The sequence below is a fragment of the Leopardus geoffroyi genome, chromosome A2, assembly GCF_018350155.1.
Source record: "Leopardus geoffroyi isolate Oge1 chromosome A2, O.geoffroyi_Oge1_pat1.0, whole genome shotgun sequence".
Classification (NCBI taxonomy): Eukaryota; Metazoa; Chordata; class Mammalia; order Carnivora; family Felidae; genus Leopardus; species Leopardus geoffroyi.
In genome coordinates this window covers 151,032,722-151,047,722 of record NC_059331.1, presented here as the reverse complement: position 1 = coordinate 151,047,722, position 15,001 = coordinate 151,032,722, and the positions used below count along the sequence as shown (strand labels likewise).

The following is a 15,001-nucleotide window of genomic DNA, read 5'->3' as shown; positions in this document are numbered from 1 at the left end:
AGCCTGTTTCCGATTCTGTGTCTCCCTCTCTCTCTGCCCCTCCCCCGTTCATGCTCTGTCTCTCTCTGTCCCAAAAATAAATAAACGTTGAAAAAAAAAATTAAAAAAAAATCCTAAGGTTAGAAAATTCTATGATTTGATATGTTACATAATCAGAAAATAACAATTACTGTTACACAATAATTACACAGCTGCAAGCATTTTTTTTTTTGCCTGATTATTAGTCATAATGAGAAGAGTACCTATTTAGTATATCCATACCATAGGCAGAAGTTTTCAATCATACCTGAGAAGTTAATTTGAGAAGGTAAGTCTGAGACTCATTGGATTCTGAACTGTCAGAGCCTCGGCTACTAAAAAAAAAATAACTTTGATATAGTAATTATTTTAATTATTATATTTATAATTATATTTTATATTTACAAGTAACTTATTAATTATATATTATAAATATTAAAACAATAATATTTTGGTGGCATTTTAAAATTTCAACTGTTATTTTTATTAAACTGTTATCTTATTGGAACGGTAGAAATGGTTCTAATTATAAGAATAATTAGAGGTTTACAGGGGCACCTGGGTGGCTCAGTTGGTTAAGTGTCTGGCTTCCACTCAGGTCATGATCTCACGGTTCGTGAGTTCAAGCCCTGCGTCGGGCTCTGTGCTGACAGCTCAGAGCCTGAGCCTGCTTTGGATTCTGTGTCTCCCTCTCTTTCTGCCCCTCCCCCACTCACGCTCTGTCTCTGTCTCTCTCCCTCTCTCCTCTACCTATAGGTGGGATTTTCAGTTGAGACTGATAATTTTATATCCTACAGTTATTATTAAGGGCATAGTAAAACACAAGTTATATTACATTCACTATCTTGACTTACCTAGACTCTAGATCCAATGCAATTTCTTTCAGAGAAGTATCTGAATCCTCAAGGACTTTTTCCAAATTTATATGTTTTTCCATCTCTTCCAATTCTTTCAGGCACTGATAGTACTAGGGGAAAATGATAACTTAATTATAAATTAACTTTATTTCCTAATTAAACTAATTGAATATTTATAGATACCTGGCACAGCAACTATGAGGACATCAAGTACCAAAAACCCCAAACACTGTTGGGATAGTAAAAGAAACACACTGCTATAGGCCGTTAGTTAGATTATGTTATCTGATAAAGTGGAGTTTGAAGCATTACCAAATGGACTTTGCTTACCTTGGTTCGGTCTGGGTCACAATAGTCCAAAAGAGAATCACAAAAATGATACCCCATCGACTCCAAGTCTTTTGTGTTGAAATGAGTACCTCGTTTATTACCTAAAACATCAATAAGTTTAACCACCATTTGTCCTTAACAGGCAGGCTTACGTTCTGTGTTTTCACAGAGTATAAATAAAACCTCTGGTCAGATTCCATCTCCTGTCCTTTGGATTTGCTTCTCCAGGGCAAGTCATTTAACAGCTTATTGCTTTCCTTCATTCCCTCTCCACATCTGGATCAAAGCTGACTTAACACATAGTAGGCTATGTTGTAGGGCTGAAGAATATTTAATAAGATCATATGGAATACTTGGTTATCAGTTATAAACATGCTCATAATCACTTAGAGAAAAACTTGGGTAAATATTTTAATGTTTTCATCATCATAGATACCATTATATCAGTTTCAAGGTGCTTTAAAGACCAGAAATACATGTGTGGGTTTCTAGCACTTTCCTTTGAGTCAATAAATTTTCTAAAAACATAACCATTATCTTAATATGGAATATTCTAAGGGTAAACCAAAAGATTTCTTAAATGTAACTACAGAGCACAATTTTAAAAACATTTTTAAAAAATATTTATTTTTGAGGAGAGACAGCACAAGAGGGGGAGGGACACAGATTCTGAAGCAGGCTCCAGGCTCTGAGCTGTCAGCACAGAGCCTGATGCAGGCAAGGTTTGAACTCACTTGAACTCACGCAGGATCATGACCTGAGCCAAAGTCAGATGCTTAACTGACTGAGCCACCCAGGTGCCCCCACACACTTTTATTTTTAAAGGAAACAAGTGCTTCCATTAAAATATAAATTGACCCCCCAAGGAACCCCCAACAAACCCAGTCTATTTTGACTTGCAGATAGCAAATCCACTAAAGACATGTCTATCCTGATGTTTTAAGTATGAACATTGCTTTTTCTTGCAATCAGGAGTCATCTATAAGGACTCTTTCTTAAAAACATAACAAAAAAAATAAAAAATTAGTTCATGAAATAACCAATTAGGGATGTTATCTATATGCTAAAACTCCCTTTTCTAAACAAAGGGAAAATGATGAGATGGAGATGCATATAGTGGTAGTTTGTTAATTCATCCTGTTTAGAGAATTGATTGGACACCAGCATGTTTCTAAGTAGGAAGAAAGTGCTCACTATCAAACTGTCTACACTATTAATCTTATGTTAAAAACGACTCTTTGGTTTGAAGCTCTGACAGCCATGAATGAGAACACTTAGTCTTACCCAGGGTAGATCCACAAAAAGTAGCCTCCATGGTGAAGCTGTTCTTGATTCCCATTTTCCACATTACCACCCTTCCTGTTCCCTCTTTGCTCTTCTGAACATTAAACTTGCAAGCTGAGAATGAAAACTAAAAATAAGCAAAAAAAAAAAAAAAAAAAAAAAAGAGAGAAAAGTGTGTTTTTCTGAGTACAATGTCTTTCTCAGAACTAGGATTGAAAAGGAGGAAGTAGTGCAAAAGCAGTAATTCTCTCTAAAGTTTCACGGGCTTTTATTTCCTAAGGATGACATATTTACATTTCTGAGAACTACAGATTTGAATGCTGGTAATAAATTTTACTTTTAATCTATATAAAACATATACCTTCAAAACCTATTAATTCTTGATACTGTTGGGATAAGATCTTATACTTTAAAAAACTTATAGGAAAGGGCTTAAATATGTTTAGAAATAACGATTAATGTAGATTAAAAAAAATTTTTTTAATGTTTATTTTTGAGAAAGCCAAGAGTGTGAACAAGGAGAGGGGCAGAGATGGGGTGTGGGGAGGGGGAGAATCCAAAGCAAGCTCCAGGCTCTGAGCTGTGAGCACAGAGCCTGATGTGGGGCTCAAACCCACAAAGTCACGAGACCATGACCTGATCCCAAGTCAGAGGCTCAACTGACTGAACCACCGAAGTGTCCCTGATTAATGTAGATTTTTTTGAATAGAATAAGGATGCTTTATTTTCACAAGATCGATCACTGGAAAGCTGTCCTAAAAGACTGTTATATCTATAAAATGTTTTAGTACAAAAAAAAAGTTTTTGTAATTTTATTTTTTATTTATGATAAAAGTGACTTGTGTTCCATTCTGAGTTAAACACATGTAGAGATCTGTGTAAGCACTACTACAATCAGGATATAGGTCAATTCCATCACCTCTAAAATTCTCCCTTGTATCATTCCTTTACAGTCACAAGTATTTAATTTATTCTGAAGCTACAGTAAATGATACCATTTTCAGTTGCAGTTTCCAAGTGTCTGGTGTGAGTCTATAGAAATGTAACTGGTTTTTGTGGGTGGACCTTGTCATGTAGGACATTGCTGAACTCACTTATTCGAGGACTTTTTTTGTGGACTGCTTCGGATTTTCTATGAAGACAACTGTGTCATCTTTATTACTTGTTCCTTTCCAAAGTGTCTGCCTTTTATTTCTCTCTTGCCTTTCAGCACTTAGAACCTCCAGTATAAGGCTGAATTGAAGGGGTTAAGGCTGGCTATGCCGGCCTTGTTCCCGACCTTATGAGGAAACTAGTCTTTTACCATTAAGGTGGAAGGATAAGGCACATTTTTTCCTTCACATTTCAAATTAAACATTCCCCACAGTTGCTTTTTTATGGTCCATTGTATAAACCAGGCAAAATAAATAAAAAAGCAGTTTACTAAGATGATCTATTCTGCAGTCTCACATGAGCAACATGTAATAAAAGAAAAGTTAAAAATCTTAAATGGGGGGCGCCTGGGTGGCTCAGTAGGTTAAACGGCCGGCTTTGACTCAGGTCATGATCTCATGGTCCGTGAGTTTGAGCCCCGCGTCGGGCTCTGTGCTGACAACTCACAGCCTGGAGCCTGTTTCAGATTCTGTGTCTCCCTCTCTCTGACCCTTCCCATTCATGCTGTCTCTCTCTGTCTCAAAAATAAATAAAGGTTAAAAAAGAAAAAAAATCTTAAAAAAAAAATCTTAAATGGTACTTACTTTATCTGGACAATTTTTGCTCAGCATAAGTGGAAAGATTTGTTGTTGTAAGTATAATGCTTTACATCTCTCACTACTGTCACAACCATACATGAAGATGTTCTCTTTCCTACTATGGCCATGAAGGTCACAATATAAAATAACCTCTCGTTTCTCCATTAATCTACCAAGGAAAAAAAGAACGAAGTTACTAAATTTTACCTCTGCATTTTTCTTCTCTGGGTGGAACTATGGATTTACAAGTCTAATACCCAAATAAACAGAATTTCTTATATCCTTGCTTTCGACTTCTTTCTCTTATCCATACTGCACATTGACAATTTTATTTTATTTTTATTTTTTTTTTATTTTTAAAAATACTTTTTTTTCAACGTTTATTTATTTTTGGGACAGAGAGAGACAGAGCATGAATGGGGGAGGGGCAGAGAGAGAGGGAGACACAGAATCGGAAACAGGCTCCAGGCTCTGAGCCATCAGCCCAGAGCCTGACGCGGGGCTCGAACTCACGGACCGTGAGATCGTGACCTGGCTGAAGTCGGACCCTTAACCGACTGCGCCACCCAGGCGCCCCGACAATTTTAAAACATCTCTAATAATTTCCTATTAACTATATACATATATAAAATGTGGATGTTTACCTTCCATTATAAGGATAAAATTTGCCTTCCACCCAAGACTCTCCAACAGGATCCCTCTGCTTTATTATTCTGGTTTTCCCTTGCACACAGAAAACAGCTCACTCCTAGCTTTGCCCATTAGCTTTGACAGAGATTCTTTCTGACTAGAACATCTTCTTTCTTCATCTCTGTATGTACAAATACTGCCCCTCAAGGCTGACTTCATGTCTCACTTCCTAATTAGTCAGGGTCATAGATTTTTCTTTTTTTTGAATTCCTGTAGCACATAATATTGGTACCATTTACTTGACACTTACCTTGGAAATTTTTTATATTTTTGATATTTAATCTCCTTATGGGTAAGAAATGTTTCAAATCATCTAGAACAGTGCTATGTACACAAGTACCCAAATATTTGTTAAAAACTGAGTACCAGACAACTTGGGGCTGAAGCCAATTATTATACAACCCTTGATTAAAATGGTAAATATCTGGGGCGCCTGGGTGTTCAGTCAGTTGAGCGTCTGACTTCAGCTCAGGTCATGATCTCGCAGTCCGTGAGTTCGAGCCCTGCATCGGGCTCTGTGCTGACAGCTCAGAGCCTAGAGCCTGGAGCCTGCTTTGGATTCTGTGTCTCCCTCTCTCTCTGCCCCTCCCTTGCTCATGCTCTGCCTCTCTCTGTCTCAAAAATAAATACAAACATTAACAAAAATTTTAAAAAACGGTAAATATCATTTTGAGAAAAATGGCACTAAAGTTTGAATTTTTTTTCTGGTAAATTTTTAACAAATGAATTACTACACATTTCTTAGGAGCACAATCCTTGGCTTGTAAAACTTGCCATTCAATGAGTATTAAAGCTATAAAAAAATAAGCCCCCTCCAAACTGATGAAAAGAACTAATGAAGAGGCATTAAAAAGGTTAAAAAAAAAAAGTGGTGTTAAGATGGTAGGATGATGGGCATTTTTTGCCTCCTCTCCCCCATATTTCTAAACTTTATATAGTGTTCTATCACTTAAATAACCAAAATCACATATACTATTATATCTGGAAGGGTAAGTACCAAAATGTTAGTAATGAATGATACTTATAGTAATATGAAATATATTACTTTTATAACAAAAATATTAAAACCTAAAATCAAAACATAGCTTACATTAGCAACAATACTCCTTTAAACTATAGCGAAATCCCAAAGTAAAGTCTGTTACATGTATTAATTGGTTGCCCTTTTCTCATTTGGTGCCCAATAAATTCTAATGGAAAATGGAAGACTGACAGAAAGCCACTAAATGATCATTACAAGTTTTTAGATAACGAAGTAGATTATAAAACAAGAATATCAAGTTAGGGCCTTAAATATGAAATACACTAAACATTTTGAAATAAACATTTCCCCAGTTTAAATGACCTTTCAGTTTCTTATATGTAAGTTAAAACAAACTTTTAACTAATTCTCAAAGATATGTCATTACTTCTGAAGGGTCTAAATTTTACATGAATTTAAATCACTTGAGAAACATCTTGGATCTTTTTTCTTACCCACAGGTTAAGATATTCTAAGTAACGTATACTAAGTAACCTATACTAAAACTACTCTTATTCTCATATTCTTTAACTATACTAAATCTTAGATATATTTATAGCTGCTTGCCTTCCCACACATATGTGACTTCTTATTCTACTTACCTGCCTATGATCAATTGCATTGAGGTAGTTTTCCTTCTTGGAAGTCTTTCTGAAACTTACTGAGTAGATTCCTGCCTTAACCTTCTTACAAGGCAACCTGAGAAGAACTAAGACATTTAAAGTATTTTCTACAGAGACAAGCCAAAGGGCCTTGGCCTATAATCCATCTTGTGTTGGACCAGGGACCCTTTATGTCAAAGAGCACTAAGCAGATACTATAGATATTCTAATCAGCATCCTTTCTTAGGATTTTAAAAAAAAATTCTAGAATAATTTTAGATTACCCAAAAATTGGAAAAATAGGAGTGTTTCCATGTACTCCTCACCCAGTTTCCCCCGTTAACAAATTACTTAACCATGGTACAGTGTTCAAAATGAAGAAAGCAACATTGGTATACGACCAGTAACTACACTCCCAACCTTATTTGGATTTCACTGGTTTTGCCACGAATGTCTTTTCTGTCCCAGAATCCAATCAGGGTCATCACATTACTTAGCTCTCTTTTTATTGTTATCCCCAGGGGAAAAAGGACGTCATAGTTTATTATTTTTTTAATCACTTAATATTTCTCAGATAACTGCAGGGAATCCTGGAGACCACATCTGTGAGGGGTATGAAAACAGAGTTTTGAGTCCTTTTGGTGGGGATCTGCACCTTAGTCCCTTTGTGCCTAAGCAGATAAAAGGATTAACACGGAAGTGAAAGTTGATGCTGAACTGAGATAACTGGGGCCATCCTAAGCCTGTCAGCAGCTCTGATGGACTGGAGGTACCCTTGACATCCTCAGCCTTGAAACAGGGTTCTTGTACTTGCACTAGGGGCCCTAGCAAAGTGGGATAAGGATATAAACAGTCTCTGTAATGTACTTATTATTGTAAATATTTGAATAATCCTAAATAGTTTACCAAGAGTTTTTACATCTATATCTGATTCATTATCAATTTTTTCTTTTTATATTTGAGCTAACACTGAAAACACTTAGATCTTTCAGTGTTCTGTATTTTATTCTGGGTACTTTTTATAATTTTTTTAAATGTTTAATTGAGCATGAACAGGGGAGGGGCAGAGAGGGAGACACAGAATCTGAAGCAGGCTCCAGGCTGTCAGCACAGAGCCCCATGCGTGGCTTGAACTCACAGACCGTGAGATCATGACCCGAGCCGAAGTCAGATGCTTAACCGACTGAGCCACCCAGGCTCCCCATCTGGGCACTTTTTAAATAACACTCTCATTTAATCCTCCTGCCTATGAAGTAAGTATTATTATTACCACATCTATATACTTTATAGATGAGAAAACCAAACTTTAGATTTGTTTTTAAATTGCTCAAGGCCACACAGCAAATGGCATACCAGGATTCCAATCTGATATTGTAACGCCACTCCACACTCTTAACCAAAAAAGTCAAGAGGCTTTGGACTTGGAATGGGGTTCTCTGACTCCAGTAAATCTTTCTGCTCTAGCACATGCCTATTCTTGATTGTTATTAACTGAATCTATTAAAGAATTCACCCCTTCAACAAAAATTTAAATATTATGTGCATTTGCTGCTCTGGATTCTTTGGAAAATTTAAAGCTGTTCATTTCTTTTCCGGGGGAAATAAACACTATTATTCATCAAAATTGCAATAACTATGCAACCTGATAGTCAAAAGAGTACACTTATCATGATGAACACTGAGTAATGTATAGAACTGTTGAACGACTATATTGTACACCTAAACTAATATAATATTATATGTTAACTATACTAGAGTTAAAATACTTAATAAAAAAAAAGGCTCATCAAAGAGCAATGTATGATCAATATAGCGCCAGGAGGCCCTATGACATATAACTAATTTTCACATGTAAGAGATTCAAGCATCCCGAAGTAAACATCAGTGCTACCTTTAGCAAGAAACCAGATTTGGGATATGCAAATTTAACTATTAGTTTCACAAAGCCACTAAAATGTTCTAGAAATGTATTCATTATTTAAGAAAAGGATAGTGAATCCAGTGGCATAATGCCAGAAAGAAGAGTGGAAAGAGTGGAGAAAAAATTAAGTAGCTATAGTTAAACAATTAGTTAAACTATCTTAAGAAGCTAGGGTAAAATGAATGGGATTGTGGTAACCAAATTCTCACTTCCAAGTTTACTAAATAAGCAGAGAGGTAATTTGAGACTTATCTTACCTACGGATCATGTTCCGGGTATACCAAACAGAAGGAAATGATTCCTTTAGGACAGATGTATAGTTACGGTTTAAATCTTGTCCAGCTAAGGAACAACGATAATTTCCCACTATCACACCATCTGGATTCAGCATAGGTACCACCTTGAAGATGAAAGTGTCCCGAAGCAACTGTGCATCACTTGAGTCTCCTAAAATATAATCTAGGAAGCCTTTCATGATCCAAGAGCTGTTGGTTTCCCCTGGATGTACCCTTGCAGTCAAAATCACAGCCTTTCGCTTTCTTGAGTCAGCATTCTTCAAAGGAGTAGTGATCGTTAAAACATACACCATGTTTCTAGCAATTGTGTGGCACAGGACACGTATTTTACAAAACTTTGACCGTACTGAGTCATTATTGATACTAGACAAGTATTCTTGCAGGTTGGTGTAAGTATACGGATAGCAGTGAGCAAAGTAGCAGGTATCTTTGTTGTGTGGAAATTGAAACGTCCATGTAAGAGAGAAATAATGGCGCCCCTCTTGTCCCTGGTTGTTCCTATAATATTTGATTTGGTCTCCTATTCTCTGCCAGCCAATATTATGAGCCTTGGCCTCTTTTTCAGAATAAAACAGTGGGCGCATACCCCGACTGTAAAGACTAGCAGGCTTAGTGAAATTGATTATAGTGAATCTATAGACGATTCCTGCTTGAGTATTAGTGACTTGGAAATAGTACCACTGGGTGTGTTTATTTGTGAAGAGGTCAGGGCGCACAGTCAACTGGTATTCATATTCTGCCCTAATACATAAAAAGGAAAAAGAAACATGTAAAAATGACATTCAAATTTAAATTACATAAGGAAAATTATTTTACTTTTACCTATTCACTGAGAGCCTTTTTTCCTGAAACTATTTAGGCAGCATCCAACAGCAAGTAATTGTAAAAGATAAAAGTTTTGAAATGTTCTTACTGGATATGAAATTGCTTCTGTGCTAATTCTCTAAAGCCTTTTTATTTCTTTGTAATTCAAGAGAGCACATTAAAATGGGCATTTGATAAAAAAATTCTGTATTTTACCCCGATTACATTTCCTATAAAAGAAATGATTAAAGAGCTCTTAAAACTTAAAGTCCACTGTTTCTTTTTTTTTTTTTAACTTCAGATATATATTCCTTTTTCTACTAGATTCAAACTCTAGAGATCTGAAATACTATCATTGAGAAAAGTTTAAAACATATAAATTAATACAACCACATACATTAAAAAATTTGAAAACTTTTTAAGGACTGTTTTTGGTAACTATTTGCATCCCTCGTACTTAATCACGAAGGATACTTAAATAAAGGTAAAAATAATTTTACTGGCACATTTGTTTTACACACACACACACACACACACACACACAATCTTGCTGGGTTATTTGTGACTTTTCTTTGCCAAGTAACCTTCTCTTCTATCAGGACTATGTACTTACTGTGTATGTGTATGTGTTATAAATAGTGATTGAGAAATAGGTGAAATAAAGGATGCAAAACCAGAGCTGGTGAATCTAGGTCATGGGTTTATGATGGTTAATAGAGAACTGTATTATTCTCTGTATTTAAATATTTTCATAGTAAAAATTCTTTTAAAGAATGCTCTTGGATAGCATGCATGTTCCCAAACATATTTTATAGAACACTCATCTCAAACACTATTCCAGTAAAAAATTTGAGAAGCAGTGTGAGTGTATGTGTGTGTGTGTGTCTGACAGTTCATACTGGCATATTAAAAATGTACACTACAGAAATCTGCTTAAGTTCATAGTATCTGAATCCAGAATTTGAACCTTTCATACCCCCTTCACAATCTCTAATTGGCATCTATACTTCAAGGAATTACAGTTCATTAATGAATACTAAAACTTTAATGTACCTAATACAGAAAATAATAAATAGTTGAAGGTCCAGCTCCTCAAATAAAAATAATTAAAACCTACACTTTGACTACCTTCTGTAGATTTCCACTCTCAAACCTTGCTTCAAACATCAAAGTATTGTCATAGTTATCCACAGGTTGCTTCAGGGGTGTTCGGTTGCCCCCTACTCGGGAATACACAAAACAGGGCTCCTTGTAAGCTGATGACAGAAGAAGACCATAAAGGTATCAAGCCATGTCTAAAGTACACAGATTATTCTGCACAGAGTTTGGAGCCACAGTATAACTGAAGTGTCACTAAGGATTTAAAATTTTAAAGTAATTTGACACTAACATACAGATTTGTTGAAGTCTAAGAATTTTCAGACTAGAAAAGCAATGCCTAAAATAAATTCATGTATTTGTCACATTAAAAGTATTTCTCCTACTTCTAATTTTTATGAAGTAATTGGTCCTGAACTTTCCCATTCACTATAAATAACTATAAAGCTGGATAAAAAAATATGAGCTGTTTCCATATATTTGGATAACACACAGACTAGAACTATAATAATAGTTGAAAGAAGATAAATACATGAAGTATGCCCATGTTTAACCCTGGCTTTCTTCCTGGGAATACTTTCTGACTACATCCTAAGAAGGTGGCACTTAAGAATACTCTAACAGTCTTGCTGAGCTGAGGAGGCAAGACAGTTGCTTGGGGCTACGGAAATTTATGAGACAGGACACCAGAGAGATGAAAGCTACATAGATGGAGGGCCTCAAAAGTCTACATGGTGGTTCCCTTCATGGCTGAGGGCTTGGCTGTATAAGCACAAGATAAGACCGAGTAAGATAGGAAAATGTTACTGTGGCGCTGAGATATGCAATTCTAGAATATACTGTAATTCTAAACTATCCGGAATGGAAAGACTTTATGGAGCATCTCAAGCATTCTTTCATGATTCAAGAAAGGGAGCATACTAGGCATATGTACCACATCCAAGAGTAAAGACCAAGACCTAGGACTAACTGAAGGACTAAGACAAAATAAAAATTTTGCCCTTACAAAAGTCTGCCCTTATAAAAAAATAAAACCAAGCCTGAAAGAAGCAAAATGATATGCCAGCAATTTAGCTGCCTACCAGAACAAACTGTGGCATAATTTTTAAAAAGAACATTAATACAGACTTCTAAAACATATTTTCACAACGTCCTGCATATGATTAGGAAAAAATATGAAACATGAAGAAAAGCAGGAAAAATGTGATCCATGGTCACACACACACACACGCACATAATTTTCAACAAACCCCAAGATAACCGAGATGTTGGGATTAACAGATGACTCTGAATATATATCTAAAGACTTACAGGAAAAGATAGAGATAATGAACAAACAGATCAAGTAATCTCAAAAAAACCCTGAAAAACTACAAAAAAAGAACCAAATGAAAAGGCTAGAAATAAAAATTACAATAACTGAAGTTAATGATTTATTAGATGGGTTTAAGAAAGATGTTTTGTTATTAGCATACTATTGTAAATCAGATATGAGATTTTGCATTACTAGAGTTCTCAAAGTACAAATATCGATCTTGACTGTTAAGAACATTTTTCCTGAGGCTTAAGAAAAATTGAATACTGCAAAAGAAAGATGCAGTAAATTTAAAAACAGATAAATACAATTATCCAGACTCAAGGACAGAGAAGAAAAAAAAAAGATCCAGTGACATGTGGAACATAGCTAGAAATCCAACATATGTGTAATTGGCATTCCAAAGGACAGAAGAGAAAAAATACAGAAAAAATATGTGAATAAATAATGGCTGAAAAGTTGTCAAATTTGAAAAAAAATTCCAACTCTATTAACCTATGGATCAAAGAAGTCCAGCAAACTTCAAGCAGGTATCCAAATATAATGGTATCCAAATCTAGGCAGATCATAGTCAAATTGCTGAAAACAGCCAGAGAGAAAAAGACACATTATATATATGTAGGGAACAATGATAAAAATTATGGCTAACTTTTTATTTAAGACAAAAGATGTCACAAGACAATGGAACATTTTAAAGAAAAAATTTTTAGAAGAAAAAAAACCATGAACCCAGAATTCTATGCATCTTGTTGTTTGGAGATTTCTCTTTCCTATAGCTACAGATCTGAAAACCATTTTACTCTTTCAGGCCTAGGACACACAATGATTTTGCTCTCTTGACAGTTTTATGTTGCTTTACCATCCCTTGTGAGTCTCTCTTAAGTCTGTCCACACTTTGGTAAGTTATACTTCCATTAAACTTTCTTAAATTACTCCCAGTATGCTATTCAGTTCCTGACAAGACCCTGATTGACTCACCTCAACTATTTTAATATTTTATCAGATCACATTTAAGTTATGTGCAGAAGTTCTAAGGCAGGTTAGCCATGTAAATATTTGAAATTAAAAAAAATCAGAGATGCTTGTCTTTACTCTGGTTCTTAAAAAATATGTGAGTACAGCACAGGGGAAGTGCCCTGCAGGTCCTCACCACGCCAGGGACTATCCAAAATGACCAAGCGGAAGAATTCCCCTCAGAAGAATCTCCAGGAAATAACAACTGCTAATGAGCTGATCAAAAATGATTTAAATAATATAACAGAAAGTGAATTTAGAATAATAGTCATAAAATTAATCGCCGGGCTTGAAAACAGTATACAGGACAGCAGAGAATCCCTTGCTACAGAGATCAAGGGACTAAGGAACAGTCATGAGGAGCTGAAAAACGCTTTAAATGAAATGCAAAACAAAATGGAGACCACCACAGCTCGGATTGAAGAGGCAGAGGAGAGAATAGGTGAACTAGAAGATAAAGTTATGGAAAAAGAGGAAGCTGAGAGAAAGAGAGATAAAAAAATCCAGGAGTATGAGGGGAAAATTAGAGAACTAAGTGATACACTAAAAAGAAATAATATACGCATAATTGGTATCCCAGAGGAGGAAGAGAGAGGGAAAGGTGCTGAAGGGGTACTTGAAGAAATAATAGCTGAGAACTTCCCTGAACTGGGGAAGGAAAAAGGCATTGAAATCCAAGAGGCACAGAGAACTCCCTTCAGACGTAACTTGAATCGATCTTCTGCACGACATATCATAGTGAAACTGGCAAAATACAAGGATAAAGAGAAAATTCTGAAAGCAGCAAGGGGTAAACGTGCCCTCACATATAAAGGGAGACCTATAAGACTCGTGACTGATCTCTCTTTTGAAACTTGGCAGGCCAGAAAGAATTGGCACGAGATTTTCAGTGTGCTAGACAGAAAAAGTATGCAGCCGAGAATCCTTTATCCAGCAAGTCTGTCATTTAGAATAGAAGGAGAGATAAAGGTCTTCCCAAACAAACAAAAACTGAAGGAATTTGTCACCACTAAACCAGCCCTACAAGAAATCCTAAGGGGGACCCTGTGAGACAAAATACCAGAGACATCACTACAAGCATAAAACATACAGACATCACAATGACTCTAAACCCATATCTTTCTATAATAACACTGAATGTAAATGGATTAAATGTGCCAACCAAAAGACATAGGGTATCAGAATGGATAAAAAAACAAGACCCATCTATTTGCTGTCTACAAGAGACTCATTTTAGACCTGAGGACACCTTTAGATTGAGAGTGAGGGGATGGAGAACTATTTATCATGCTACTGGAAGCCAAAAGAAAGCTGGAGTAGCCATACTTATATCAGACAAACTAGACTTTAAATTAAAGGCTGTAACAAGAGATGAAGAAGGACATTATATAATAGTTACAGGGTCTATCCATCAGGAAGAGCTAACAATTATAAATGTCTATGCGCCGAATACCGGAGCCCCCAAATATATAAAACAACTACTCATAAACATAAGCAACCTTATTGATAAGAATGTGGTAATTGCAGGGGACTTTAACACCCCACTTACAGAAATGGATAGATCATCTAGACACACGGTCAATAAAGAAACAAGGGCCCTGAATGAGACATTGGATCAGATGGACTTGACAGATATATTTAGAACTCTGCATCCCAAAGCAACAGAATATACTTTCTTCTCGAGTGCACATGGAACATTCTCCAAGATAGATCATATACTGGGTCACAAAACAGCCCTCCATAAGTTTACCAGAATTGAAATTATACCATGCATACTTTCAGACCACAATGCTATGAAGCTTGAAATCAACCACAGAAAAAAGTCTGGAAAACCTCCAAAAGCATGGAGGTTAAAGAGCACCCTACTAACGAATGAGTGGGTCAACCAGGCAATTAGAGAAGAAATAAAAAAATATATGGAAACAAACGAAAATGAAAATACAACAATCCAAACGCTTTGGGACGCAGCGAAGGCAGTCCTGAGAGGAAAATACATTGCAATCCAGGCCTATCTCAAGAAA

General features: G+C 35.9%; 1 protein-coding gene and 1 long non-coding RNA gene across 15 annotated transcripts in view; one reads left to right on the top strand and one right to left on the bottom strand.

Moving 5' to 3' along the window:
* Positions 1 to 183, top strand: part of LOC123606912 — a 57,051-nt gene extending 56,868 nt beyond the window's left edge. For all 4 annotated transcript variants that reach the window (XR_006716557.1, XR_006716561.1, XR_006716560.1 and 1 more), the window contains one exon: positions 119 to 183. This is a non-coding gene — a long non-coding RNA (uncharacterized LOC123606912). The remainder of the gene's footprint in view (positions 1 to 118) is intronic.
* The window catches only part of AGBL3 (AGBL carboxypeptidase 3), a 78,573-nt gene that overhangs the window by 39,232 nt on the left and 24,340 nt on the right, over positions 1 to 15,001 (bottom strand). For 9 of the 11 annotated variants that reach the window (XM_045495732.1, XM_045495740.1, XM_045495736.1 and 6 more), the window contains 7 exons: positions 10,671 to 10,809; positions 8,711 to 9,490; positions 4,226 to 4,388; positions 2,490 to 2,616; positions 1,206 to 1,306; positions 873 to 985; positions 287 to 353 (listed from right to left, as the gene is read on the bottom strand). In XM_045495732.1, the coding sequence (XP_045351688.1) occupies positions 287 to 353; positions 873 to 985; positions 1,206 to 1,306; positions 2,490 to 2,616; positions 4,226 to 4,388; positions 8,711 to 9,490; positions 10,671 to 10,809 (1,490 nt within the window). The remainder of the gene's footprint in view (positions 1 to 286; positions 354 to 872; positions 986 to 1,205; positions 1,307 to 2,489; positions 2,617 to 4,225; positions 4,389 to 8,710; positions 9,491 to 10,670; positions 10,810 to 15,001) is intronic. The other 2 variants (XM_045495734.1, XM_045495737.1) reach the window with 1 other exon arrangement.